Source organism: Crotalus tigris, unplaced genomic scaffold (assembly GCF_016545835.1).
Source record: "Crotalus tigris isolate CLP2741 ecotype Arizona unplaced genomic scaffold, ASM1654583v1 scf7180000017940.1788314, whole genome shotgun sequence".
NCBI classification, from domain to species: Eukaryota; Metazoa; Chordata; class Lepidosauria; order Squamata; family Viperidae; genus Crotalus; species Crotalus tigris.
Window position 1 is genome coordinate 153,699 of NW_024096732.1, and position 25,339 is coordinate 179,037.

Here is a 25,339-nt window from a genome sequence, read left to right on the forward strand (position 1 = left end):
TCTCGACATGCCGGGAGTGGGCAGAGTTAGCCTTGGCCATTTTGTGGCTGGGGCAGATCAACAGAGGGCAGAGGGCTTCTCGGAGGGGAGCCTCGGGGGTGGGGAGGCCTCTTACCGCCGCAAGGCTTGGTTGAACTGGGACCCGTCCAGCCAGCTCCACAGATCTCTGCCCCTGCTGTGCAAACCCGTCCAGAGGCTCCTTGGGACCTGTCCCTGCAGCCACATCTGCAAGGCACACACGGGGGCGGGCGCAATTCCGCCCGGTGGGATTCCCGGCCATCTGGAGGCCAAACCCACAGAACTGCCCGTCGCTCCTCCCCACCCACCCAAATCTCCGGGCCCCAGAGGAGGCAGGGCCCTTGCCTCCTGGCTGGGCTTGGAGCCTCCCAGAAAGATGCAGAGCGGGTGGGCCCTTCGCCTTATTGCTCCAGGCAGCCCTGCCAGCAACTCCCAGGTCCAGCGCTCAACTGCTCACCAGATCCTGCGGGCTGTTCAGGGAGAGCAGACTCCCCCCGTGGAACCGCTGGCAGAACCTCTGCGCCTGGCTCCACTCCAGGGCTGCATCCAGCACGAAGAAGAGGCATTTGTCCTTCCAAGGTCTCCAGCCTCTAGAGCGGGGGCAGTGCACATCTGGGGAGAAAAGACCAGGCCGGGGGAGGGGGCTGTGAACGCAACTGGCTTCCTCCGGCCTCAGAGTGAGGGGCAGGCTCAGTGGCCTCCCAAACAAGGAGCCCGATCCCAGCAGCGCTTGGGGTGGGGGGTGGGGGCAGGAGACGCATCCGATTCATCCCGTCTCTTTCCCTTCCCCAGAGGATTTTTCAGAGCCTCGCCGGAGGCAGAGACAGGACAGAGAACGTTGGGAGCAACGCTGAACTGCTGATGGGGAAAAGGGAGACCGTACGTACCCTGATCCAGAAGGAAGGACAGAGCCCGAGGGGTGCATTTCCCCAGATACAGGGTAGCATTGGCGGCTTCTTGAAACAAGCAGAGGCCCGAGTGCAGACTCTGCAGCCGCATGTCCGGCAAGAGGCGGAAGCTGCTCCGGGGGTCGGCAGAGCAGTCCCAGCTGCTCAGCACCGAGGACCCGCCTGAGGTGACCTGCACAGAGTGGACCACGAGTGGCTCGCATGACCTTGAACCGGTTTGCATTTGGCTCATAAACCAAGGGGTACTTTTCTGAAGGACTCAGGAATGCCCGCACCCTCAGACAGTTACAGTCTTCAGACTCCTCCAGGGTCTCCAGGGACAAAAAGACAAACAGGCAAAATACAGAGTTAAGAATGCAAAGAAGCAGTGACTGACCAGAAGACAGGCGGGAGGGTCTGCAACGTTGCGGAGTCGACCGTTCAGCTGCAACCCCCAGAGAGCCCGCCTGGCACACGGGCCAAGCAGGGGCTGGATGTGGAGGACGGGCCGCTCTGGGTCTGTGCAGAGGACCCAAGCCTCCTTCTCTCTGAGCCGGAGGAGGCCAAGCCACACAAACGGAGGAGCTGGGGGGCCGGGGAGGGCGGGAGAGGAGAGGAGGAGCAAGAAAGACATTCCGGTTCACCATTTATTTCCAAAGCACCAGAGTGAACTTAACCCTTGTCCTCTGGGAGCTCTGGGGTCAAGAGGACGAAGAGCTGGAGCGGTTTTTGAGTAAGGAAGAGATTCCTTCTGCCTTAATCACCCTGGGGGCTCATCCCCAGACCAAGGGACCCTGCTGAACAGTGGGACGGACTAGGCTTCGGGCAGCGGCTAGAGGCAAAGGCGGAAAAGGAGGAAGCAAGGAAGGAAGGTGATACCAGAAATTGGGAAGGGATCCCCACTCCTCCTGGGGAGAGAGGCAGCAATTCAGCCATCAGCAAAAGGAGGTGAACAAATGGGCCAACTGGGGGTGCAAAGATAAATGGGAAACATGGAGCACCCACAGACCGGCAGCTGCATCACCCCCATCTCAACCCATCTCGATGCCCCAACAAACTCCCCCGATAGGGCACCCATAGTTGGTGTCCAGCCAACCCTTCAGAATTGCCCCCCCCCCGGCACTTTACCTGGCTCTTCACTGGGAGGGCTGATCTGCACACCTGGAGGCTTCTTCGCAACCAGCTGGCTCCAGCTCACCACGGTCCCGGGGAACTTCCACCTGTTTCTCAGGGCTGCCAGCTGCTTCACCGAGAACTCAGAAAGAGCTCGGTCCCACAGATTCATCTCACTGAGATCGCCCGCGTAGAAGCTGGTCCCTGCAAGACGACCCTGGTTAGCAAGATCCCCACCTTATGCAATACACGCACATGTACAAATAAATCAGTAACTATAGCCAGGATGCTGCTCTCTCTCTGTCTTAGATACCAGCCTGACAGAGAAGAAGAAGAGGGGGGGAAGGGCACTTGAGATGGTAAAGGCCATTCCTCCTGGCACCCGTGCAGACCCGCCACGGATACCATGGAGCAAATCATCCCCAAGAGACTCAGCCAGGACTCACCCCCTTCCAGCTGCCCTAGGCTCAGTCTTCCTCCCAGGGACAGCCCTTTCCACAGGAAGCCCCCGCTCTCAGTCAGCTCTGGCTGCCAGGTCTCTCCATCCACAAAGACTTCGACGGGAGCGACACCGGGAGTGTTGGAGACCGAGACAGCCAGGTGATGCCAGGATCCATCCAACAGGAGGACTCGGGTGCCACTGAACAGCAGGGCCCTGCGAGCAGAATCAGAGCAGGACACGGTAAAAGGCTCGGTTCCCTGCGTGGCTCTCTCACGCTGCTCATTCCCAGGCACGGCCGTGTGGCCAGTGGGTAGGGAGGGATGTCAGAGGAAGGGGTTATGGATTCCTGATGGCACCAGGGAGGGAGGGCCAATAGCACAGCCCCTGCCGCCTCACCCCTTGGCGTAGAATTCCAGTCCAGAAGGGGAGAGAAGAAAGAGCGCAAACTCTGCCTGCTGCTGCCACTTCAAGGAGTAGCTGACTGCACACATCCGAGGAGAGGCCAGGAAGGAGCTTCGGATCCACAGCCCAAGGGTGAAGTTGCCCAGGTAGCGGTGGATGGCATCCTCCAGCTGCAGGCTGCTCCCGTAAGGGAAGCGCAAGTCAGAGGAGAGCGGATACTCTGGAAGAAGACGCCAAGGGGTGAGGGGGGCAACAGGGGCTCCGTGCCCCTTCAAAACACTCAGGAGAGTCCCAACCAGAAAGCTCTGAATTCTGCCTTTCCCTCTGATCTGGAGACAGCCATCTTTGACCAGAGTCGCCGGGGACCTCCTGCCTCCTTCGTTCCAGCGCATGGCTACAAGACTGGCTCTCCCAGAAGGGCTCCCTCTGCGAGGAGGAGGAGAGCAGAGTAGCCGCCAGAGAAGCAGCATCCCATGCTCAGACCCTTCTCCGACTGAGTGGAGGCCAGTCCAGGCCAGTCCTGTCCCCCTCCCCCTGAGGCAGCTGGCCACGTCCCTTGCTGTGCCTGCTTGAGACTGGCTGGACCAACCTACCCAGGGAAGCGTTGACTACGGTGGCTCCGCTTATCTGCAAGGAGCTGATGTTCGCAAGGAAGACCTCTTGGCTGTCTGACAGTCGGAAGTGCTCCTGGTGGTTGAAGAAGCAGGCGAAGCCATCTGGGTAGCTGATGAAGCTCCAGGTGTTGAGGCCGGAGGGAAAAGGTGCATGAGGGTAATTCTTGTGCACCAGAAATCTGCCGTGTTCACTAAAGATGCTGCCATGGATATGAGTGGCATTGTATTCAAAGATGATCAAGAAGAGGGTGCCATTCGGATGGAAGCAGGTCAAAGCCAGAGAGAAGGTGGCACGGCCAGGCAAGGAGAAGGTGACATCAGCTGTGGCATAAGGACCCATCCCGCCCGGGAGGAGAAACCAAACAGGCTCTGGAGGGCCACAGGAATCTGCCAGCAAAGAACAGAATGAAGTAGGCCTCCTTCAAAGAAGTCCAGGAAGAGCAGTGTGTGGAGGGAATTTACAGCTGGGTTCTGAAATAGTATTTGGATCATCTCTTGAAGTGATGTGAGGCTCCCAGCCTGTGAAAGGATCTGACTTTTCTAGAGCTTTAGATAACAGTAAGTTCAACAGGCCAGAGGCCTAGTCTTCTGGGCTTGGCACACAAAAATATTCCTGAAGCATGTTCCCCATTGTGGAAGTCACCACCGTGTTCCACAATAACACAAGAGTAAGAGGTTATTCTATAGGCTTCCACACTTCCTTGGTTATTTAGACTGAGTACTATTAGAAAAAGCAACCTGGGTGTGGACCTGTCTGGCAATTCCCACCTCAATTTATTGCACTCACCGTACTGGAGTTGGCAGATGAAACCTACGTACTCGGCTGTGGGGCGCACCTGGCAAGGCCTGGCTTTCCATGTCCCGTGCTGCCTGCTATCCAGGGGCCGAAGACTGAGCGCCACGCACTGGTCCTGGCCGGTGGTCGGGGCTGATGGGAGAGGAAGGGGAATGCTGGACTCAAGTCAGCCTCCCACATCTCCAGGACACCCTGCAGCCTATTCTCACAAGCAGGTTAAAACTTTCTTCAAGATGGTGTAACAGGAAAGTTTTAAAATCTGTGAATAGGCCCTCCCTCTGTACAGTAAAACTCCCACGCCATTTTCATTAAAGTAGCATAATAATGTTATAGAAATGTGCTGTAACAGGGTAATGGGATTTTTTTTCTTCTGACATTTATGGTTTCATTTTAATTATAACCCAAAATGCTCTTTAAAAAAAGGAAATGTCAGGACAAATAACAGATTTCAGCCACGTAACACAGGGGCCCAGAAAAGTACCTGAGTGCCACCGGAGGTAGGTGGGGGCCGAGGCATCACTCCACTTCCACAGGGCCCCCAGGCGCAGACCGATCCACAGGTGCCAGCCATCCTCAGGAAAGGCACCTGAAAGGAGAGGGGGGCAGAACCAGCAGGAATGAGTCACCTGAAGAGCATCGACCCCCTCCTTCTTTCTTCTCCATCAAGCATGCACGGGGTGGATGCAGTCATTCTTAGGAGAGCAAAAGCAGAGAACCGAAAGACAGGCGACAGCTGAGCTTGGCCATTCCAAGTGGGTCGCTTTTGATCAGCCTGTGCAACTTTGAAAACTGATTAAGAATCTGACGAAGCCCCTGGGGAATCGGCAGACCTCTTACTTGAGAGAAACGTATTCTCCTCTTCATCGTGGATAATGGCCAAGTTCCCTCCGAGCTTCTGGCAGAAAGACTGGGCCTCTCTCCACGACCTCTGTTCCCGCAAGGATGGGAAATGGAAGGCATAGCAGTGAGAGCGGAAACGCACTTTTCTGGTGATGCTGGAAAAGGCATCTGGACGAGACAGAAAAAAATGTGAGTTTCAAAAATGTCTGTGGAGATTCTCAAGTATCCAGGTCGTGGTTTCAAAGAGAAACTGGTTTCCTATCAAGGAGAAGATATCTAGCAACACCTTCTACTCCTCTGGAGAGGGCAGATGAATCCTCCATGTTCAGAGGCACTCGACTACTAAGTAACGATAATGTGGGAACTCATCAGGAAGCACCTTTTGCTTTCATGTCCTGAGGGTGAGTTGTCTGGTGTGTGTAACAGATGTGGGCTAAGTCAGGTTTGATCAGGAGGAGTCCCAGGATGCCTTTCCTGGGTATGTACGCCCCTAATTCAATTCCATTTCCCACCGTATCTGTCATGTGTTATTCTTGCTTATGGTTGGGGTTGGGAGGGAGAAAGAGCCAGTTTTTCTTGCCATACCTTTTATTGGCTTCTCACAGATAAACGAGGTGCTGGTCTCACAGTCCCAGTCTCTCCACTGTGCAGTGTAGATGCCCACAAGCTGGACGCAGTGCTCCTTCCCGGGGTGGCCCTGCAGCCAGTGGCTGGTGAAATTGAAAAACCCAAAACCAATGCATGAGCTGGAAGAGATTTCAATAGGACTGCATGAAAAAAGAATGTCGACGGACGTTCCGTGACCCGGAGGCCATCTGGGAAGGTCTTCCCCAGTCAGGAAGCGAGGGGAGAGGAGAGGCTGAGTAGGCCACGTCTTCAGGCTTTGTGTACATTGGCTGAATCCTCCCTTCTCTCGCGACACCCACCCACCCACCCACCAAACACCAAACTCTTTCCTCCCTCACCTGTACCAACTCTGTGATATTGGAGTGCCATCCACCCAGGTGAGCTGAGCCTCTCGCCATGCCAGCCCAATCCAGAAGTACGATGCATGACCCCTGGCACCTTCGGTAAGGTCCCTCAGGAACGTCTGTGCCAAGGTAAGTTTCAAAGGCAAGGCTGAGGCCACAGCAGCATTCTCTCCACTTCTACAGAAAGTGGGCAGGTTAAAGCTTGTCTGGGCCTGGTGCAGCTGCTGCCTTATCTGCAACAGAGCTGTCTTCATGGTAGCTGGACCCAAGCCAAACCCCTGCACAGAGAGTGCAGATTGCAAAGACCACTTCTTACTTGCTTGCTGTAATCCTTGATAACCGCTAGATCTGCCTTTTGGTCCTGACAGAAGATTCTGGCCTCCTTCCAGGAGAGAGCAGGAGCAGCCGGGAGATAGAAGCAGAACTCATCTCGGTATGGGATCCACTTTGGGGGGCACCACCCCTGTCCTGCGTGGAGAAGCAGTAAACGTGCAGCTTGGATCAGAATGTTTGTTGCTAAACAGAAAAGGGCTAAACTTTAGTCCTTTGGTGTTTAGTTCCACTCAATCTTACAACGACTACTGAGTTTCAGACACATCAGGCCAAGGCTCAACCTTCTCAGGAACAGCCACTTATCACAGGCACGGTGGAGCACATAGGTGATCTGTTCTTCTTACTACAGGCCAGCTTTGTTCTTTGGTCTACCAGCAACTTGGCACTGGTTCTGCAAGCAATCTTCTAGCATGTTCTGTGTGTCTTTCTGTCCTCATTCACACAGCCAGACTCACAAGGCCTTTTAGAATCCACAGGTCAAAATCTTTAAATCCAAATAACAAAATGAGATTTGGCAGACCCAGCAGTGGAAGAAACAAGAGGGCATGAAAAGGAAATATTTCAAAATGAGGACTTGGGGAGCATGATAATCGGTCAGACCAGCACTTCTGACCAGGGTGACAGCAAGGGAGATCTCTGTTTGCATAGACAGAAGATTAGATGAATTATCCTCTCACCAGAACTTACGAAGAGCAATGCCAATGGCCCCCAGGCTACCTGCCAGTGCGATTCTGCTCCACCCATATCAACGGGTCCTAAGATCAGAGGAAAACCATCATTTTTCTTCGGCAGCCTCCGGGATGTGAGAACACCTTCAAGTGGATACATTTCCACCATTGATCAAGCCAAGCTGGGCCCTCACTTGAGAGCTGCCCAGATATTCGGTAACACAGTCCAACTGGAACACCCGCCAGTAAAAGGAGGACCAACGTTTGAGTAGGACTGGAAACTCCCCACCCTACCCCACTGTGCAGCAGGGGACAAGGGGTCCTGCCCAGGAGCTGGGCCCCTTCTGAGGGAGGACATCCCTGGGCATCACGGGGCCCCTCCGCCCACGGGTCGGACAGCCAGAGCATCACCTCTCTGCTCTCTCTTGGCCAAGACCTTCCAGGGACCCTCTGGGCCACACGTGCCTGCTAACTCCAGGCAGGCTTCTCCGGTGAGGCCTCTGCCGCTAGGCCTCACTAGGCCTCACCCAGGAACTGGAGCGAGAACAGGGAAAGGACGGGGGGCCAGTGCCATTGGGGGAGGGGGGAATAAGCAACCTGGACATCCAGAGGCAGCGTCCAAAAACCTCCCTAGAAACCTGCGCCTCCCCAGTTTGGCAGGCCCAGAGACCTCCGAGGGTCAGAGCAACAGGAGACCTGCCCGAATGCTTCCTACCTATCTTCTCGCCTGGCCACAAGCAAGAGCAGCAGGCCCAGACGCCTAGGGCTCTGCTCAGGCCCCGAGGTCTCCCCGAGCCTCCCCAGGCCCGCCTCTGCAGAGACTCTCTGCGTCCTGCCCCGAAGGGGAGGCGCAACCCAGAAACTGGCTGCCCTTTCCAGGCAGGCTTTCCTGAAGAGGTTCCCAGGCTGGCTTCCCCTTGATGTGGGGCTACCCCTCTGCGCAACCTCCAGGGGCAGGTTGTAAAACTTTGTGGCTGCCTTTTAAGCACACTCATGAGTAAGAATTTGCCTGGGTTTTTTTTATAATGACAGCCACTTATAAAAAAATAAATCAATAAATATCGAGGCATGGAAAAATCATGAGCAGGTTCATATTTGGAAAAACAGACTTGTGACTTTTAATTAAAAACAATCAAAGCATCTCAAGCTAAAATATGACTTTGCAGATCAAGGAATGGTGCATCAGGAAAGCAGAAGCAGCCAAACTTTTTAGATCCCTGCATGATCGGATATGACTCTGCCTACCTGTCATTCAAACATCCAAGATGGGCTAGATTCAGCACTTTCACTTGTGCCAAATTCGACAAGTGAAATTAAGGGGATGGAGATGAAAAACAGGCAGTTAAACAACGTTTTTACCAAGTGTCTGAGAAGCATTCAGGTATCACAGATTTGAAAATCAAAATTTACTGTCCGGTACTGACCTCTTGTGAAATTAGCACCTCTGTAGATCATCAATGTTAACATTACTTTCTTCTAATAATGATATAATTTATACCAGAAAATATTGTAATATTACTATTTCAGCAGCACGGCAGTATGATATTTTTTCATTTGTGAACTCTTGTCAGAAAGACATTCCAGTTTCTGAAGAAGAGACTAACTTAAAAATATTAAGAAAATATACCTTTTACAAAACTTATAGAGTTAAAGAATGTTACTTTGCTGAGCCTCAGCATCCAATAGAGTTACACCCCAAGCATGTTCTTCAAACATGGAAAACAGAGAAGGCCTGAGGGTGTTTGCTCCAAGGGTGCCTGATGCCCAGGGCAGCAGAAAGACAAGAGGGGATCAGGGGAGGATAAAAGAGGGAGAAGAGCAGAGCTACAGAATTGTAGAGTTGGAGGGACTTTGGAGGTCTTCTAGTATAACCCCCTTGCTTAAGCGAGATCCTATACCATTTCAGACAAACTCCACATAGGAATCTCCTTCCTCTGTAAAAATGGCAGCCATTCCAGACCTTGTGCTTCTCTGGAAGCAGCCTGTCATTTACTAAAAAGAGACCGGGGCAGAGTCTGAGCCACCGGATGTGCTGGGAGAGACCCTTGCAGGTCAGATTTATCCTCTGCACACTCTCAGCAGCAGAAGTCTAAACTCTCAAGGGAAGCCCTGGGGGCTCAACTAAGAAAAAAACCAAGACACCTCGCTAAGTACACAACCGAGGAATAGGACCGGCCGGCTATCGTCTGCAGCCATGCCCAGATTGCTATCCCCAAGCAAGCACTGAGACGGACCAGAAGATTTACATCCAGCCCTGGGCTGGTCAGATTTTGCTAGAAAGCCACCAGAGTGGGGAAGTCCTGCAAGATGCAGCAAAGATGGAGACATTTTCAGAAAATCCTGGACTCTGCAGTTCAGCAATGAGTAAAGGCTTCTCCTCTCTTCTCACTTTCTGCCCCAGGCAGGCAGGAAGCTAATTCAGCTCTGAAAAGCTGCGAGGGTTCCACAGCAGAGCATGGGGTCACAGCGGCAGCAGCTGTTCTGGGGAAAGCAAGGCTGGGGCTCAGGCAGAACTTCCTGGCAGGAGCCATTCGGCTGCTCCGTGATGACCGGCCTCTCCTTGGAGAACCACTCCAGCTGCAGCCGGCCTCCCTGCTGGGGAACTGCCTTCTCGGATTTGATGGCGAGGAAGGCCACAAGGTCCAAGTCAAGCATTGCCACCCCTCTACGCGGGGTGGGGGTGTTTTGGCGGCACTGGGGACACGGGATCCACCACTGCTCACTGGCCACCACGTTGAGGCGCCGGATGCAAGCCTGGCAAAATGTGTGGCCGCAGTGGAGGCGGCGAGGGAGGTGGGCAGAGAGGTCATAGCAACAGTAACAGATGATGCACTCCACTTTCAGGCTGCTGGGACTGGGGACAGTGGCCTCCGGGCCGGGCTTGGCAGCCTCGTCGTCCTCAAGCCCAGAAGCCAGAGCAATCCTGCAGGGAAGAACCCAAGAGAAGAGTCATTCAGGGCCAGAGGCGAACTGGACTTTGGGCGGCAGCCCCAGTTGGTCTCAGTCACTACTTTTTCAAATCTGCCTGCTGCAGAAGGCAGTGAGCTCTGGGACCGCTTTTCAATGCCCGTCAGTCGGAAACTCCTAAATCTTCTCCCGATTCGGTTTCTGAAGCCCTGAACTAGAGTAAAAAAATGGGGGGGGGGTTTTTTGCACAACTTCCCAGTCACATTGTGATCTGGACAGAGAGGATGCTGGCAAAGGAATTACAGGTTTTAAATGGTGGCTTGTTCCTTTGGGGGAATCATGTTCGTCACCACCCGCAATTTTCATGCAAAGCTGCCCAGCAAAACTGACCCCTTGAAAGCAGGAGACAACCAGTTGACCAAGCCAGTCACTTAAGAGCCTTAATTCAAGTGACAAGCGAGAAAATTAGATGGAAGCCCTTGCCAAATGCAGCAACCCAAAAAGGGTGACCGCTGCAACAGGTCACGATCCTCTGCAAAAGCTCACCTTACCCAAGGCCAAAGTGTAGAAGCTGATGGGGCTCTGGGGCTACACAATCAGCAGGCGGTTTCTGCGGGAGAAACTTACATTTCCTGCTCCTGCTGCATCTTCACTCTCCTCCAGAGAAAGAAAGGGAGGCTGACAGCTTCTAGCCGCAGCCGCTCGCCCTACTGAATTATCTGAGGTTCACATTTCAGGCACAGTTGCTGGCACCGTAGCTACCATGAGGAGGCCAACTTCACAAGATAGAATTACTGTTGTCCTGGCCGACAATAGCCACAGAAATCATACGCTCCCTCCTTGCCTGCCTCCTCCAACTCACCTCCCAGCAGTGCCCTGGATGTCAGTCCTGAAGCCGCCTTTTGCACAAACGCCCGGAGTGCTCGCATTCTGCCCACAGGAGCAACTACCCCTAGGATTTAAAGATTCCTGCACCTCCAGAGCCATCTGCGACGGTCCCTCCTAGACCTCAGGGTCCCCGTGTCCCTCCTTCTCCACAGGTCCTCCCAACCCAGCCTCTGGTCTCAGCCTGCAGCATGGGCTTCACCTGCCAAGGTGAAAGAGAGAGACTGTTCTAGTCTCTGTCCCAGGAGGCAGGGGGGAGGATACCTGGAAGAGAGGGGCTGCTGGCTGAGGAGCCTCAGGTGAGCCTCTCAGGGAAGCCCCTTGGGCAACCGGAGAACAGCCTGAGGGCCACACTGCCGGCCACAAGAGACGGGGTGTGTGTGTGTGTGTGTGTGCAAAGCAGGCCTGCTAGTAGAGTTGCTCCTTCTGCAGGTTCAGATTAGCCTCCGGGACGCCGTTCTCCAGCCTGAAACCCCAACCTTGGCCAACGGTCTAGAAGGGAACCTCTCACCGGCAGCTCCCTCCCTGGCCCTCCTTCCTCTGCAGAAAGGATGCCCCTCTTTGGGCGACTCCTCAACCCCACCCAGCCTCTTATGGGTGGCTTTCAGGCTCAGCGTTTAGTCCCTGCTGCTTGAACTGGCAATCTACTAGCTTTCCTGATCATGAAAGAAAGATTAAAAAAGTTAAATAACAATTCCACATTTCTGAAATGTTCAGAGTTTGACTACTGTTCCATCATGCGGCACCTGTTTGTCATAAAGACTCTATAATTTCCAAATGGACTGAACAATAAAAGGAAGCAGGAAGAGAATGGGACCACTTCAGCAGTGGGGCAGCCCCCCCCCGCCCGGCCACATTCCTCAACCCCTCACAGAACGGAGGGCGGTGGGGGGGAGTTCGTTTAACTGGGCTCCCTCGAGGGAGGCATAGCTTTAGGAGAGGGGGATGAGGGGTACCAGTCGGCTCTTCTCCTGGGCGGTGGGGGGGGGATTTAGGTGGCGAAGGCCTGCCTTCTGCTGTTTGCTTGTATGCTGACCAGTTCCTGGCTCCCTCTCGCCCGGCAGCTGAGGAGGAGGCTCCTCCGCAGAGACTCCAGAGACTCTGCAAGGCTGCTCCTCCTGGGCCGGCAGCAGCAGCATCATGGCTGGTTCAGACATTTTGCAGCCATCGCTTCTATTCTCACCTTGCCAGGTGAGGAAAGCCGTGCCTGAAGGGGAAGCAGGAGGGGGGAGCTTGCTGCTTCCGGCAAACTCCCAGCTCCAAGCGTGTGCCCTCCCCTTAGCAGGAAGGAAGCCCGGAATCCCCTTTGGCACACACACGTAAGTAAATCTCCACATACTGGGCGAAACTGACCAGAGGGCAAAACGTTTTGGACCAAGTACTTCAAGTGGGCTAACTTACAGAATGTGTCCAAAATCCAGGACTCATAACTCCAGTGGAATTGCAATTTGGCAAATTTTATAAAACATTTTGTGACAATAACATTATCGTAATACAAAATGTCATAAAATATTTCCTGTGCTGATACAGTTCAACATGGGCCATTTCCAAGGCAGAAACGTCTCCAAATGTCTCCCACGGGACTCTCCACCACTATCGAAGGAACTGAGAAATCCGGTCAGGAAAAACCTCCGAATGGATGAGCCGACGCCCCGAAAGCAACGCTATTCCTCTTATTTTTCCTTTGGCTTTTTTATTCTGCGCTCGTAGGGTGCCCTGCTGTCCAGTCAGCCTGAGCCATGAGTTTGGTTTCTTCTCTTCAGCTCAGAGCCGGACTCTGCTTTCCAGGCCTCAGGAAGCCAGCTCCCCCTCCCCGGCAGCATTGGAGAAGCAGCGCCAAAGCCCTCTGCCCTCTAGTTGGGCCACAGGTGCCTGTTCCTGAGCCACGGCGCTCCGGCACGGATGCCTTCATTGCCAGTGAAGTGGAAAGGGAGGCCAGGCAGGGCTGCCAGGGCGTGGCAGAGAACGAGGAAGGGTGCCACACGCAGGAAGGTTGGTGGGGCAAGGTTGGCAAGGGAGACGAGGAATCTCGCCCTGTTGGGGCTGTGCCAAGGAACGCCCACGGCTGACCTTCTGAGTGTGTGTCCTTGGGAGGCTCAGAAAGCAGGTCCCAAGCCAGGCTGCCTTGGGTGAAGATAAGGAAAATGGAAAGGCTTCCACAGAATGCAGAAAAACCGGGCAGGCAGGTGGGGGGGAGCTGGAGTGCCCCTCCCACGAACACCAGGCTGGACAAGGACAAGTTTTATGACCCTGTCTATTGACACAGCACCTTCACTGAGCCTCCCTTTGAAGGGCAAAGGCCAAGGGCCCCACCCTGAGCAAGCAAGGTTGGCCTCCCCCCCCCCGTCCCGTCCCCCCCCCCCCCCGGGCAGCCACACACACTCACACTCCTGCTGGAGTGCAGTGCCGGCTCCGCCTCCATTTGACTTCTACCCATTCCCCCCACCCCCCCCCCCAATTCTGCCTCCAGAGAAAGGGGTGGTGAGGCCAGGTGCCCAAGGGAAGGGAAAGCACGGCAGACAGTCCTCCTGGCCCTGCTCTGGGTGGTCCTTGCAGAGAGGGAGCAAATCCGGCTCCCAGCTCCAGCTCCAGGGTTAGCGCCATGTCCACACTTCATCATCTTTCTTTGCTGGGCGAACCTTTTCCCTGTTCTTCGTGGAACGCTGGCTCAGACCTCCCTCTTCCGCTGCCCACGCTGCTTCAAGGGGAAAGAAAAGTTGACCGCTCCTTTAGGCCTCCCGGGCATTGGGTCACACCTGCTCTGGCGGAGGGAGGGCGATGCCCAGCAGCCAGCCTCAACTGCTCCTCGATTAGGAGACGACGCAGCAGCACTTCCTGCAGCAAGGCGAGCAGCAGCAGCCGCAGCAGCCGCAGCAGCCGGGATCCGGAGCTGCCTCTTCCTGGCTCTTCCAGCGGAAGGGCTCCGGAGCCCCTTCCCTTCCCAGTCCCTTGAGGCTGGCATAGGGGTTGGTGGGCCTGGCCTGTGACTCCACCTGCGCTTGGCTCTTCTGGCCGCTCCAAGCCAGAGAGGGAGACTTTGGATCGGCCTCTTTCTGTGGGGCTTCCGAGCAGGGGGGCAAGACGTTGGGACTGAAGTCCTCCCCCAGGTAATATCTCAGGAAGTCGTCCTTCAGTTGCGCCCGCGGAATGGTGACGCTGGCATAGGGGTTTTCGATGGTGAGCCCCCGGTCCATGGCCGTCTGCTCTGCCTGCAGACGCTCCTGGAAGAGCAGCGGTTACAGCAGACTCCGAGGGTGGCTCCTGGCCTGCCCAGCTGTTGCTTCCCTGGTGGGTCGCCAAAGAAAAGAACCAACGCTTGGAGACAAAAAGGAGATTTTATTGTCAGCAATTTCCCCATGTTGCAGAGCAAGAAAGGAGGCATTAAAAAGAATCGTACTGAAACTAACTTTGGTAAAATCATGGCGGACGTCAGGAACCAGCCATCCCCCTTCTTCCAAAGAATGGACAGGAGAAGTCTGGCAGCCTACAAAAGGGGCCCATTTCCGAAGCGTTAGCTGCCTTCTGGCCTGGGGGTCCCGCTGCCGCCTGGACAGCTGGCCAAAGCAAGAGAGCCGGTCCTCCCAATTTCACCTGGCCACTTTGTGGCAACAGTAGCACAAAAGACAACAAGGGCACTGAGAAAGTAAACACGGAGGAAAGGGGGGGTCAGCGGGCTGTCACTCGCTCTCCAGCATTTGGGATGAATTATGCGGGGGGGGGGGACAGCAGCTCCCCCAGCGGAACGTCTTCCCACCCACGGGGAGGGCTGCTGCCCCGGGGACGCAGAGGCTGCTCTAAACCAAGCTAAGCGTCCTGCGTTGGAAGGGCTCGGCTGCCCAGGTTGCCAGGCCAGCACCTCCCCGGGCTTGGCAGGCAAGGCGGCCGCCTCTGCTCCCCGCCTGCCTTCTCTGAGCAGGACCAACCGCGCCCCGGTGCCTACCCGGACCCCAGCCTCGCCGCCCCGGGGAACAGAGCCGGCTTCAGCGCGGCCCCGACCTACCTCGCAGGATCGTCGGGAGGAAGACGTCCCCTCAATCCGCCGCCCGTCCGGCCTGCGCTGGCCTCTCTCTGCCAACGGTCTGCTCCGCCTCCAGCCGGGGAGGGACCCGGCCCTCCCCCGCCCTCGCAGGTCGACCTTCTCCGCACCGCCCAGCAAAGTTCGGCCGCCGAGGCGAGCCCCGCCGCCGCTCTCCGCCCGCCCGCCCGGCCCGGCTTCGGGCTTACACGCGCCGCGGCAGCAGCTCCGCCGCGCCCCCCCCGGTTCACACCCGACGCCGGCGGCGGTTCGCCCTCCGAGGGGGGGAGACGCGACCCTCCAGGCGGCGACCCCCGCCGGCCCATTGGGAAAAGCGCCCGGGAAACAGGCGCTGCCGGCGGTCTTCCCCAACCCGGCGCCCGCCTTCCGCCTGCGCCTTGCCCCGATCGCAGGGCTCCGGGGGCGGCAAAAGCTCCCAGGGCCCACCGGGCAGGGGGCTCAGGATGCCCCCTCCGAAGTTCCGCTACTCATTGGAAGCGGCTCGCCGGATGGAGGCCCTTCCTCCCCCGTCCGCCTTTCGGCTCAGAGGAAGGGCTGCGGCGGCTTAAGCGGGCCTGGGCGGAGATCTGGGCCGGCAAGTCCCGGTCTTTGCTCCCCCTCCCCACAGAGAGCGGCTCTTCCGACCGGATCGAGGGGGCAGCCGGGCCTCGGGGCCCTTCTCCCCAGGAGACAGGCAGGCTGGGCAAGTGCCGTTCCCCAGAGCCGACGCTAGGGGTCAGCCCTCCCCTAGCCCTGGCTTGCTTCCCCTCCCTCCACCCCAATGCTTGAGAGTTGGGGGGGGGGGAAGAAATGTTCTCTAAAAGGCAGCAGGTAATTAAACTTATGGATAAACTGTGCGTGACACGCCTATTTTAGTACTGAATGACATATTAAAAGAACTATTACATACGAGGTATAAATTTTTTAAAAACAAGGAAATATGTATATGTAAGTAAAATGAAAAGAAAATGCAACTTTCCCCATTCCTCATTTTGGTTCCCCAAAGGAGAAGGCCACACTGCTCACAACCACCTGCAAGCACGAGAGCCTCTGACGCTCAGCTCAGGGTGAAGAGACAGCTTGACCGGTCTGGTCAGGTCCAGCCCAACAGCCCAACTAACGGCCTTGTCTACTTTTGTGAAAGCTTCCATCGGCCCTTGCCAAGGCGGTCTTCTCTCTCGTGAGCACAGGGAGCCCCGGGCCTGTCCAGCTGCCTCCTGCCAACAGATTTCCCCCCTCCCCCCCAGCCCCCTTCCAGGGGCAGAGGAAAGCTGGCCATTGTGACCGCCCACCGAGTCTCCGGCTGGAGGAAAACCAAGGATTTCCTGTCCCGGAACCAGCGCTTCCATCTCCTGGGCCCCTCCCTGTGGTTATAAACCCCAAGTGGTGAGGGTTCCACCCCAGTCCTGCCCGGTGCTGCCTCTTAGTCATACTTAGCAAACTTTCCAGCCCAGCTCATGACTGGGATCAGCAATGTTATCTTCTTTATCATTATGATCATTACCAAGTCAAAGTATCACTCTGAGCAAGTGGCTCGCTTTAGAATGCAAGTGGCTCGCTTGGCCTCCCCAGGGAAGATCCTGGCTGAAAAGACGGTGCCCTCTGCCCTCCTCAGCCAGGCGCCCAATTAAGCCTGCACAGCATCCTCCAGTTAAATGGGCATCATTTCCTGCCCCCACTTGGTTTTCCCAACCAGTTTCAATTAAATTTGTGCATATTTGCACACGAGTTAAATTTGAAGGAAAACATAGTGCATCGATAAGGAACGAAGGAAAAAAATAGCACCTCCTTTATGGATGGGGCCTCAGCGGAAACAGGCTGCCCTGTCTCCAAGTTCATCGTGTCTGCCAGCCCTGCCTCTGAGAGTGCCCTCTTGCCCACAGCCCCCACATCCCCCTGCCTCAATGTCCAGTGGGGCAAGGCAGGGGGCTGCCAAGGGAGACTAAAGGGCTGGAGAAAAAAGGCAGCTTTGTGCAAAGGAAAATTGCAAACGCAGCTGGGAGGGCAAAGGCAATGGATGCTGAGCCAGGCCCTTTCCGTGCCCCAAGAGAAGGGCAGGTGCTCTTCCACTGGGGGCAAGCCAGCCAAATTCCCCGGGTCCTCCTTGGCTGGGACTAGGGACCAGCACCCAAAGTCGTCTAGGTGGGGCAGAGAGATAGGAATGCCCTCCGCGCTGTGCCCAAGACAGGGCTACTCACTCTCTGCTGCCTCGGGAACTGAAGCCAGGGTGATTTCAAGTGCCAACGGTTCTCCTCCTCCTTCCGCGCCTCCTTCGCTAACCACTTTGCCAGCCAGCTCAGGCCATCTCTGGAGGCAGGCGATTCCACAGGTTGTTTTTAGATTGTCTGAAGAAACGGTTGAGAGCCACATTAAGCAGAAGCTTTTCATTTCAGAGCAGGATTCAGAAATGCTTAACAAAGGGGAATCCTCCTGCCTGGTGACCCACAAAAACAATCTCCAAGGGAGCATTTGGTGGCTGTGTATATTTGTGGGCGTGCAATTGTAATACCCAGTTCAGAACATTGGAGGACCATCATCTCAGGAGGGGAGCTGGTTACCATAGGGCTGAGGTTAACTGAAGAGGGAGGGGAGATTTCCCAAGTAAGTCTTGATTAACTGGGGGGGGGGGAGGGGGGGAGGAGCACAGACAGCAAAGGTGTGCATGCAGGTGCAGACCAATTGCAGGTGGCCTGTCATCTGTGCCTCCTCCATGGTTAGATGAATTATCCCACTTTATGTCTGGAAGCACAAAGGAATTTTGTTATCCTTCTTCCCGCATCTCTGCCGGCTTCCTAGCCCAACTGCTCCCGGCTGGAGGTCACTTGGCCTCCGCTTTGCCCTTTCGGCTCCAGAGCGACCAACCCCGCAGGGTTCTCGGTCTGGGGTGCGAGGGAAGGCCCACCCGGGAGCCGGAAGGAAGCTGCTGCTGCTGCAACCGCCGCCGCCGCCGCCGCCGCCGCCGCCTCGAAGGGTAACTTCGCAACGGCCGGGCGGGCGGGCGAGAAAGGCGGAGCAGAAGCCAGCGAGTCTCTTATCTTCCTGCGCGACCTCCCGGCAGAAGCTTCTCCGCAGCGCGGCTGGCAGAGGCGGGCGGGCGGGCGGGCGCTAAGGCAGCGCAGCCCGCGAGATCGGGGCGGCGGCGGCCGCTGATTGAGGGAAACGTGAGCCGAGCCGAGCCGAGCCGAGCCGGGCCGCCTGCATCACTGCAGTGCTCTCACTGCGGAAAGAGAGGGGGACGGAGCGAGGCGGCGCCGCGGGGGCTCGGCCGCGGGAGCGCAGGGAGGCGATCGACCAGAAGCAAACGGCCCCGTCGCCTTCGGGCCGAGGCTTCCCCGCCAGCCCGCGCGTCTCCGGGCTTGTGCTCGCCGCAGAAGGGGAGGCGAAGCCGCCGCCGCCGCCGCGGCCTCGCTTGGGTACCAGTCGCAGCCGGGCGCAGCTTGGCATCCCGCTCCGCCTCGGGGCCGCTAGGAGACCGGAGAGAGGACCCGCCGGCCGGGCGCTTTCCCCCCGCCGTCCCGGCCCCGAGGCGCATCGGCTGAGCCGGAGGACGCGGCGCCCGCTCCCCGCGCACCTGCTCCTCGGCCGAACCGCTGGAGCGGCGCCAGCCTGCGGGGGGAGCCAGCCGCGGAGGATGTCCGGGGCTCCCGGACAGCCGACAGGGAACCGGCGGAGGTGAGGATCTGGGGGCGCGATGGGGGAGCGGGCAGGGATGCCCTGAGCGACGGTTTGAGCACCTGCCTCGGGCCAAACGACACGGGTCCTGGAGTAGAGAGGCCCCGGCAGCAGCCTGCGCTACAAAGGCAGCAGCCTTGATGGGCTTGCTGGAGCCGGAGCCTGCAAGGAGGGTGGTGGACGCAAGCAGCTTGGCCTGAATTCACCAGGCGCTTTCCCTCAAAAGATGCCACTCCTCCTCCTCCTCCTCCTCTTCCCCCTCCATTAGTGTTGTTCCTTTGTCACCCTCACCGAGAACGTCTCTGCCACCCAGCAGGAGCGTCTCTCTTGGGCTGCCCCCGTGACAGGAGCCTGACAGTCTGGCCTCGATTTCTGCTCCGGAGCGATGCAGGGCCTGTAAGGCCCCGGAAGCCACCCAGGCGGTGGCAGCAGCTGAAAGGATCCGTCAGCCAGCCAGTCCTCTTCTCCCCCTGCTCTGCCAGCACCGCTTATCTGAGTGGCGGGCAGAGGAGAACTCCGTCGTTCCTTCCTTTGCAAAACAGGCTTCCTGGCCAGGCTTGGGACAAACGCTAGGTTGGTGCCCTCGCCTCATGGCACCGATTCCTCCCGAGGCTCCTTCGCCTCCCCATCATGGCTCCTAAAGTTCAAAACTGGCGCAACTGCATTGCAATATGAAGCTTTTCTCTCTCACAAGCTTCCATCCCGAAACATTAGTCCACATCAATGCCTCCTGGCTTGCGGTGGGTAACCCTTAACCAGCTTTCTTAACCAGCTCTGTCATTTAGATTTGCACTTGGACAGTCATGTGACAATTGAAGAGGGATTCAGACCCCCCCAGCCTTTCAGTGCAGGCTACTGTCTTCAGCAACAATCCCCCGCTTCTGCTCTTTGCACAAACCCCCCAGGAGAGACAATCTTCAGGTGAACTTTGGCCTCTCGGAGTTCCCAGATTCCTCTGAAGAGGAAGCAGCTGCAGTTGCCATCGGCATATGTGGCCAAGTTGTGGCTTGAGAGCGAGGGAGCCATGGCGCGGAGCAGGGGCCCAGCCTCTCAAATGCAGAAGGACCGACTCTTATTAGGGCAGTGTGGAAACTGGGCTGGCGCTGCTTGAGCAGACTGTCCTGGCAGCTGTAGACGGAGATTGGCACAGCCCTTGCCTGATCCTTCCCCCAGTCTAAATGGGGAGGGGGGCAGAGAGACCTGCACTCAAGAGTCCAGTGCTCATTTGGAAACATTTCCACGGGGCCCCCAAGGCAGCCTTGTGTCCCATCCATGTCTGGACCACGTTGGGGCCTGGCGGGTCTTTTGCAGGCTATCCTTCCACACATGTGCCCGGGCCCCATGTATTGCCCCCCCCCCAGCCAAGTTTCAAAAACGGCTTGCAGAGCACCAGACCTAGTCCAGAGCTCCAGGCCCCTCAGACCTCTCTCCAGGAAGGGGTGGTAGTTGAAGCCCAGATAAGATGCTTGGCACAGAGAAGGTGCCCAATTTTGTCCCTGCTATCTCTGGGTAGGAAGGTCAGGGACAACGAGTGCTGAGCGAAGAGGGCCCATAGCCCCAGGGGGCGTTTTGTTGCCTCAGAACAGCAGGCAGAGGAGAATAAGCATACTCCTAGCCCACAGACAATAAAGACCACAAAAAAGAAAGAGGCGGGGGATAAGGGAGAAAAAATGACAGTCCCCAGTGGGGAGTTGAGCAGCAGAGCACAGAAGATGCAGGCGGGATTGTTGGTATTTTAAGGAGAGACCCCAGTTTCTGAACGCCTTTTAGAACTGACAAGTGTTTTTATTGCCCCAATCTGCTGCTTGGGGTGGGGAAAGCAAAGGCACCCACAAACACTGCTGTCCAATGACTTGCGCTGCTCTACTTTGTTTTCCAGGGCTCTGAAGGGCCAAGCCAGTTCCAAGTGAAGAAGGGGCAGCTCTCCCAGAGCAAAGCTGAGCAGGACCTGCCTCACCTGGGGGCCTTTTCCTGGGACCTGATCTGCAGGAAAGAGCACCGAGAAAGCTGCACGTCAGAGCTCAGGAATTTGCAAAACACATTCTTGAGCAGTTAGGATCTCCCCACACTTAAGCAGGAACCAAGGCGCGCAGGCCTCCCCCGGAGACTCCAATCACATTCCATCCACTCCTCTGCAGCCGAGTGGGCTCAGCTACACTGGCAGGGCAGAAGAAACCACCAGCCAGCGCTCTCCCCCGCCTCCTTTCCTTGCTGCTCACCCAGCCAGCCGGTCAGCCAGCTGAGTCTCATTCTGCCAGCCAAGCACCCTTCCTGGGAACTAGGCCCAACGGCCTGCTGCCAAGAGAGCGGGATCCGCGGGCATAAAAAGTCTGGTGTGGACATCGCCCCTCGCCTTGCAACCTGTCTTGCCCAGAGAGCGTGGACGGCCCAGGCCGCAGCCGGCACGACGGTCGGAGCCATTTTGGCAGTCCTGCTGCGGGATGCATCTCTGCCCTGCTGTCCCCCTCCAGCGCTGCCCCTTCATGGTCCGCGCCCGCTTCAAAGCCTGGCTTGCCACAAGCCCCATCTAGCCTCATGCAGGAGACCTTTGGAGGACCCAGAGCCGCGGACAGGAAGGTGAAGAGCCTCCTCATGTCATGTCTGAAAGGGCAGCAGGTCATCATCAAAATGGAGGCCATGAAGATCATCCATCCTGAAAAGTTCTCTGAGCTGCAGAGCTCCCAGTCACGCTATGTGCCGGCCCCCCGCCGGGACCCTCCCCTGGTTGCCAAGCGGGCCTGGCCCTCAGAGTCCGAGATCATCGTTAACCAGGCCTGCGGTGACATCCCAACCTTAGACCACAACCCAGGGTCTCTGGGGCTGTCGCGGACTCCGCCCCTGCCCCGGCGGGAGCGGCTGTATCCAGGGCAGCGCAAGGGCAGCTCCGACCTCTGCTACCACCGCCAAGCCTCGGCCTCGGACGAGGTGATCGTCAACCAGTACGTGCTACACCCCTCCACTCCGTCTGAGCCCCTGGAATGTCCCACCTGCGGCCACACGTACAACTTCACCAACAAACGCCCGCGCATCCTCTCCTGCCTGCATTCAGTGTGCGAGGAATGCCTGCAGATCCTTTACGAGTCCTGCCCAAAGTACAAGTTCATCTCCTGCCCCACGTGCAAGAGGGAGACGGTGCTCTTCACTGACTACGGGTTGGCTGCCCTGGCGGTCAACACCAGCATCCTCAATAGGCTGCCAGCCGAAGCACTCTCGGCCAACCAGGCCCAGTGGAGCAGCGAGACCGACCGCAGCTGCTATCAGACCTTCCGCCAATACTGTGGGGCTGCCTGCACCTGCCACGTCCGGAACCCGCTCTCTTCGTGCACCATCATGTAAGCTGTGTTTCCGCCCCTGCCCTACTCTGCCCACAGTCTCTCGCTGGCCTCGGCAGTGGGACTGCATGAGGGAGAACAGGATGGCTTCCACAGGTCCTGGGAGATGCCAAGGCCGACCAGACTGGCCTTCCGGGATCAGCAACTACCTGGCTGCAGACACACCTTGAGTTGGGATGGCTGCTGCTTTGGGGATGAAGTAATCTTGGGGGTCACCCCTGGTCGGGACGGCTTCCTCCCAGGTATGGCTGTTGGAAGAGCAACCAGGAAGGGCTATGGAGATCCGACCGCCCACTGCCGTCCCGTCCATTCACCTCCCCTTCCTCTGTGCATCCCGCGAGACCCTAAGCCACGCTTGGATTGGATCTTCAAGGGTCGGATTTGATCTCTTTCCTTTCAGCTCACGCTTAGTCCCAGCGGGTTCCATTTGTCCAGAACGGGGCGGTTGTTGGGAGAAGACGAGCCAAGGCAGGACCCTGGAACACTACAGAAACGATGCCAGGCGGGGCCTGTGCTGGAAAACAAGGCAGATGCCGATTTTAAATTATTTGCCAAAGTTTCTGATTCTGTGGCCAAGCATTGTAAATTCACTCTGTGCTGCCAACTGAAGTGCAGTTGCAAACAGGAATTCCTGAAGAATCACCCTGTTTTCTTGATGCAAATTCTTAAGGGAAGCGGAAAACGAATGTACATTTTTAATCCTCATTTTGGAGGATGCATTCCTCAGCCCTGTTTCCGAAATGCATCTTGTTTGGGCCTTGCTGCTTAATAAAATGGACTGAGAGTGCAGCGATCCTTGGGTTGCGTCTCCTGGGGCGAAGGGAAAGGTGCGTCTCTGCCAATGGAAAGGGAAGCAGCCCCCTCCCCCCTCTGACACTGAATCTCCTCTGAGGAAAAGGCAGGGGAACCTGACCTTTTCCTCCATCGGGGGCAATTCCAGGAGTGTGGGCCACTCCCCAACTGTAGCCAGGTCCTGATAACTGTGTCTAGAGACCCCTCAGCCCGTGAAAAAGACCTTCCCAGCCGAAGGGGCAGATAGAGGGCGGCCTGTGCAGTTTGATCGCTGGAACGCCATGTTAGTATCAGGCTGGAGGGAAGAGAATAGCCACTTCCTCTGGCGGAGGCTGGTCTTGGAGGAAGTATCAGTCTTGCAAAACATTCTGTGCCAAGTTAGAAAAAGAAAAAGCCATAACTTGATCCGAGTCCAACCGACACTCAAGGCCAGACTCAGAGAAAAGGGCATTCCTTAGTGACCCCTCCCTTGAGGTTCAGCCCCACGTGCCTGTGGGTCCGGGAGAGCGGAGATTTAAATCTTCAGTTGCCCTGTGGGTCTTTCTAGAAGTAAACCAGGAAGCTGGCATGACTGGCAGTGGAGCTCTAAGCGGCATCCCTGGGTCACGCCAGGCTCAACATCTGGAGAACCCACAGCACTAGGAGGCTGGGACTACAGCTGGGAGCAAGGCCTGGTTGGAGCCCAACAAATCCTGACTCTTGCAAACATCGGCCAAAGGGCAGAACCACCTTAGCCAGGCTTGTTTCGGCTTTGCTTCTGCAGAAGGGTGCAGGAAAGGGGGAGCCACGTCCCCTGGGATGAGCGGAGGAGGGCAACGTTCCCCAGTGGCAGCCTGGGCATTTCCCATCCAACCCCCCAGGAACATCTTGGCTCAGCAAAGGTCTGGCATTGGCTTGGCCAAAGGCTCACAGCCGCTTGTCCCTCAGGTAAATTGTCGAACTTTGGCCAAAGCCCAGATCAACACGAGAGGGAAAGCATCAACCCAGAAAACAAGATGGCTGACAAAGAAGATCCTGTTTTATACACGGTGGTCTTGTTAACCCTCAGCCAAATCTAAATAAAGAATGCTCCTGAACCAAAACAGACACGTCCTTTCCATTCATGTGTGTGCATATAGAGAGAGAAGAGGTAAGTGTATGGGTGTGTTGGCGGGGGGGAGAGGTCAACCTGCAGAGTCCTCACAGTGGACTGGGTGCTGGAGCAACTGGGCTCTGGGCCACAGAAGTGGGACTTCCTCAGCTGACGGCTCTGTCTGCAGCCAGAAGTCTCGCAGATGGCTCAGCCTGACTATATTAGGACACCTTCCTTACCTCAATCAACAAGCGCGCAATAGGAAGGCCTGCCGGTGAGACTAAGTTTCATCCCCTCATCCGGAACTGTTTTAAAATATTGAACCAGCTGAAGGAAAAGCTGTGAAAGCTGAGCTTGTCCAGGGGGTGTCCAAGGGGTCACACCTGGGCAAGAAGGACCAGGGAGGTGGGGGTGGGTGGGCAATCTAGCTTCTCTGGACCAGTTTGTAGAGATGCAACTGGCTGGCAAGGGGAAGAGGAGGGAGAGCAGCAACATGGTTTCTGACACTCTGGGCCCCTTTTCTGGGGAAGCAGCTCCCCTCCTCTGGCAAAACGGCCGAGGCAGGCTGGGGCTTTGCCAGCTCCTCCTCTTCTGCATCAGCTTCCTGCCTCCTTCAAGGTACCCAGCTAAGCCCTGACCTTAAACCAGCAGCTTCAATGCAAACCTTAGGGGGGGGAGGGGTGTTTGCTTTGCCTCCTCCACTGTTTCTCTAATCTGTTCCTCCACATAGTTCTTGCCACAAGGTGGAAAAAGGAAGTGGTTCTTTTGCTGAAGCTTTGCAACAAAGTGAGAAATGCTTCAAAAGGGGAGCCAGTCTAGAAGAGGCGTGGCACTTGGGGTTAGGGCAGGGCGGAACGGCCTCCGGAAAGGGGTTCACAGACACACGCACACAAAACGTCCCTGGGGAAGGGGCTTGTGAGCCCCCCATGGTGGCCACCCTGAAGGGACCCTCATTTTCTCATTAACCAGAATCAATTCCAGGACGGTATGGCAACCCCGAGGCAAGGGTCACCTGGTGGCGTCTTCTATTTGCGTTGTAAGTAACCATGCCATAATACTTCTGCACACAACACATCACAGTATTCATTGCTACACGACACTAGGTGAGAAGAGGCTCTGGGGTCAGTGTCAAAGAGCCACAAGGCGTAATCCTGCCCCCCCCCCGCACTTCAGGGCAGGCAGCCCCTCCTTCCTCCCACCCACCCTTCCTGAGGGACTACAAAGCTCACGTGCTGCTGAGCAACAGGCCAGAGGAGCACCACTCCCCAGCCAGGCCCCTTCCCTTTCCTGCCCCCCCTGCAAGGAACCAGCTCTCCCTGCCGTCTCTGGGGAAGGGGCTTGTGAGCCCCCCATGGTGGCCACCCTGAAGGGACCCTCATTTTCTCATTAACCAGAATCAATTCCAGGACGGTATGGAAACCCCGAGGCGAACGAGAGTCGCCCCTCTGGCGAGAAAGGAGCATTGAAAGGACTGAAACAGAGGCAGCCGTTCTCAGAAAGCCTTTATGCGGGTCTGCACCCGAGAGTTGGCGTGCTGCATTCCAGGAGGGAGGCCAGGGGAGTCTTCCAGGTGGGCAGAT

The 25,339-nt window shown here is 56.6% G+C and overlaps 3 protein-coding genes across 13 annotated transcripts in view; 1 reads left to right on the forward strand and 2 right to left on the reverse strand.

Moving 5' to 3' along the window:
• The window catches only part of NDOR1 (NADPH dependent diflavin oxidoreductase 1), a 52,552-nt gene that overhangs the window by 8,562 nt on the left and 18,651 nt on the right, over positions 1 to 25,339 (reverse strand). For 4 of the 10 annotated variants that reach the window (XR_005556879.1, XR_005556880.1, XR_005556881.1 and 1 more), the window contains exons 1-17: positions 17,401 to 17,443; positions 17,090 to 17,236; positions 7,094 to 7,171; positions 6,400 to 6,551; positions 6,078 to 6,202; positions 5,698 to 5,822; positions 5,110 to 5,280; positions 4,754 to 4,858; positions 4,264 to 4,404; positions 3,456 to 3,863; positions 2,857 to 3,082; positions 2,465 to 2,673; positions 2,034 to 2,222; positions 1,303 to 1,490; positions 906 to 1,098; positions 476 to 630; positions 116 to 225 (exon numbers count right to left, since the gene is read on the reverse strand). Coding sequence is in view for 4 of the 10 variants with exons in the window: in XM_039344865.1 (XP_039200799.1) it covers positions 116 to 225; positions 476 to 630; positions 906 to 1,098; positions 1,303 to 1,490; positions 2,034 to 2,222; positions 2,465 to 2,673; positions 2,857 to 3,082; positions 3,456 to 3,863; positions 4,264 to 4,404; positions 4,754 to 4,858; positions 5,110 to 5,280; positions 5,698 to 5,822; positions 6,078 to 6,202; positions 6,400 to 6,551; positions 7,094 to 7,171; positions 17,090 to 17,236; positions 17,401 to 17,428 (2,750 nt within the window). In the remaining 6 variants the exon portion in view is untranslated. The other 6 variants (XM_039344866.1, XM_039344867.1, XR_005556884.1 and 3 more) reach the window with 6 other exon arrangements.
• Positions 7,683 to 13,204, reverse strand: RNF224 (ring finger protein 224). 2 transcript variants are annotated; one of them, XM_039344949.1, is made up of 2 exons: positions 10,854 to 13,204; positions 7,683 to 10,007 (listed from the first exon to the last, which is right to left on the reverse strand). In XM_039344949.1, the coding sequence occupies exons 1-2, from the start codon at positions 10,976 to 10,978 to the stop codon at positions 9,503 to 9,505; spliced, it is 630 nt and encodes a 209-aa protein (XP_039200883.1). In that variant the 5' UTR covers positions 10,979 to 13,204; the 3' UTR covers positions 7,683 to 9,502. The 2 variants fall into 2 exon arrangements, with proteins under 2 accessions (XP_039200883.1, XP_039200884.1); XM_039344950.1 differs by having other exon boundaries at positions 10,619 to 10,988.
• RNF208 (ring finger protein 208) lies at positions 17,996 to 23,813 on the forward strand. Its single transcript, XM_039344948.1, has 2 exons — positions 17,996 to 18,563; positions 20,443 to 23,813. Exon 2 carries the CDS (start codon positions 21,099 to 21,101, stop codon positions 21,897 to 21,899), a length of 801 nt encoding a protein of 266 aa, XP_039200882.1. The 5' UTR covers positions 17,996 to 18,563; positions 20,443 to 21,098; the 3' UTR covers positions 21,900 to 23,813.

Coding starts and splice junctions, on each gene's coding strand:
- RNF208 (XM_039344948.1), top strand. CDS start 21,099: ATGCAGGAGACCTTTGGAGGACCCAGAGCCGCGGACAGGAAGGTGAAG.
- RNF224 (XM_039344949.1), bottom strand. CDS start 10,978: ATGGCTCTGGAGGTGCAGGAATCTTTAAATCCTAGGGGTAGTTGCTCC. Junction 10,008..10,853: donor ATCCAGGGCACTGCTGGGAG/GTGAGTTGGAGG, acceptor TCTTCCCTGCAG/GATTGCTCTGGCTTCTGGGC.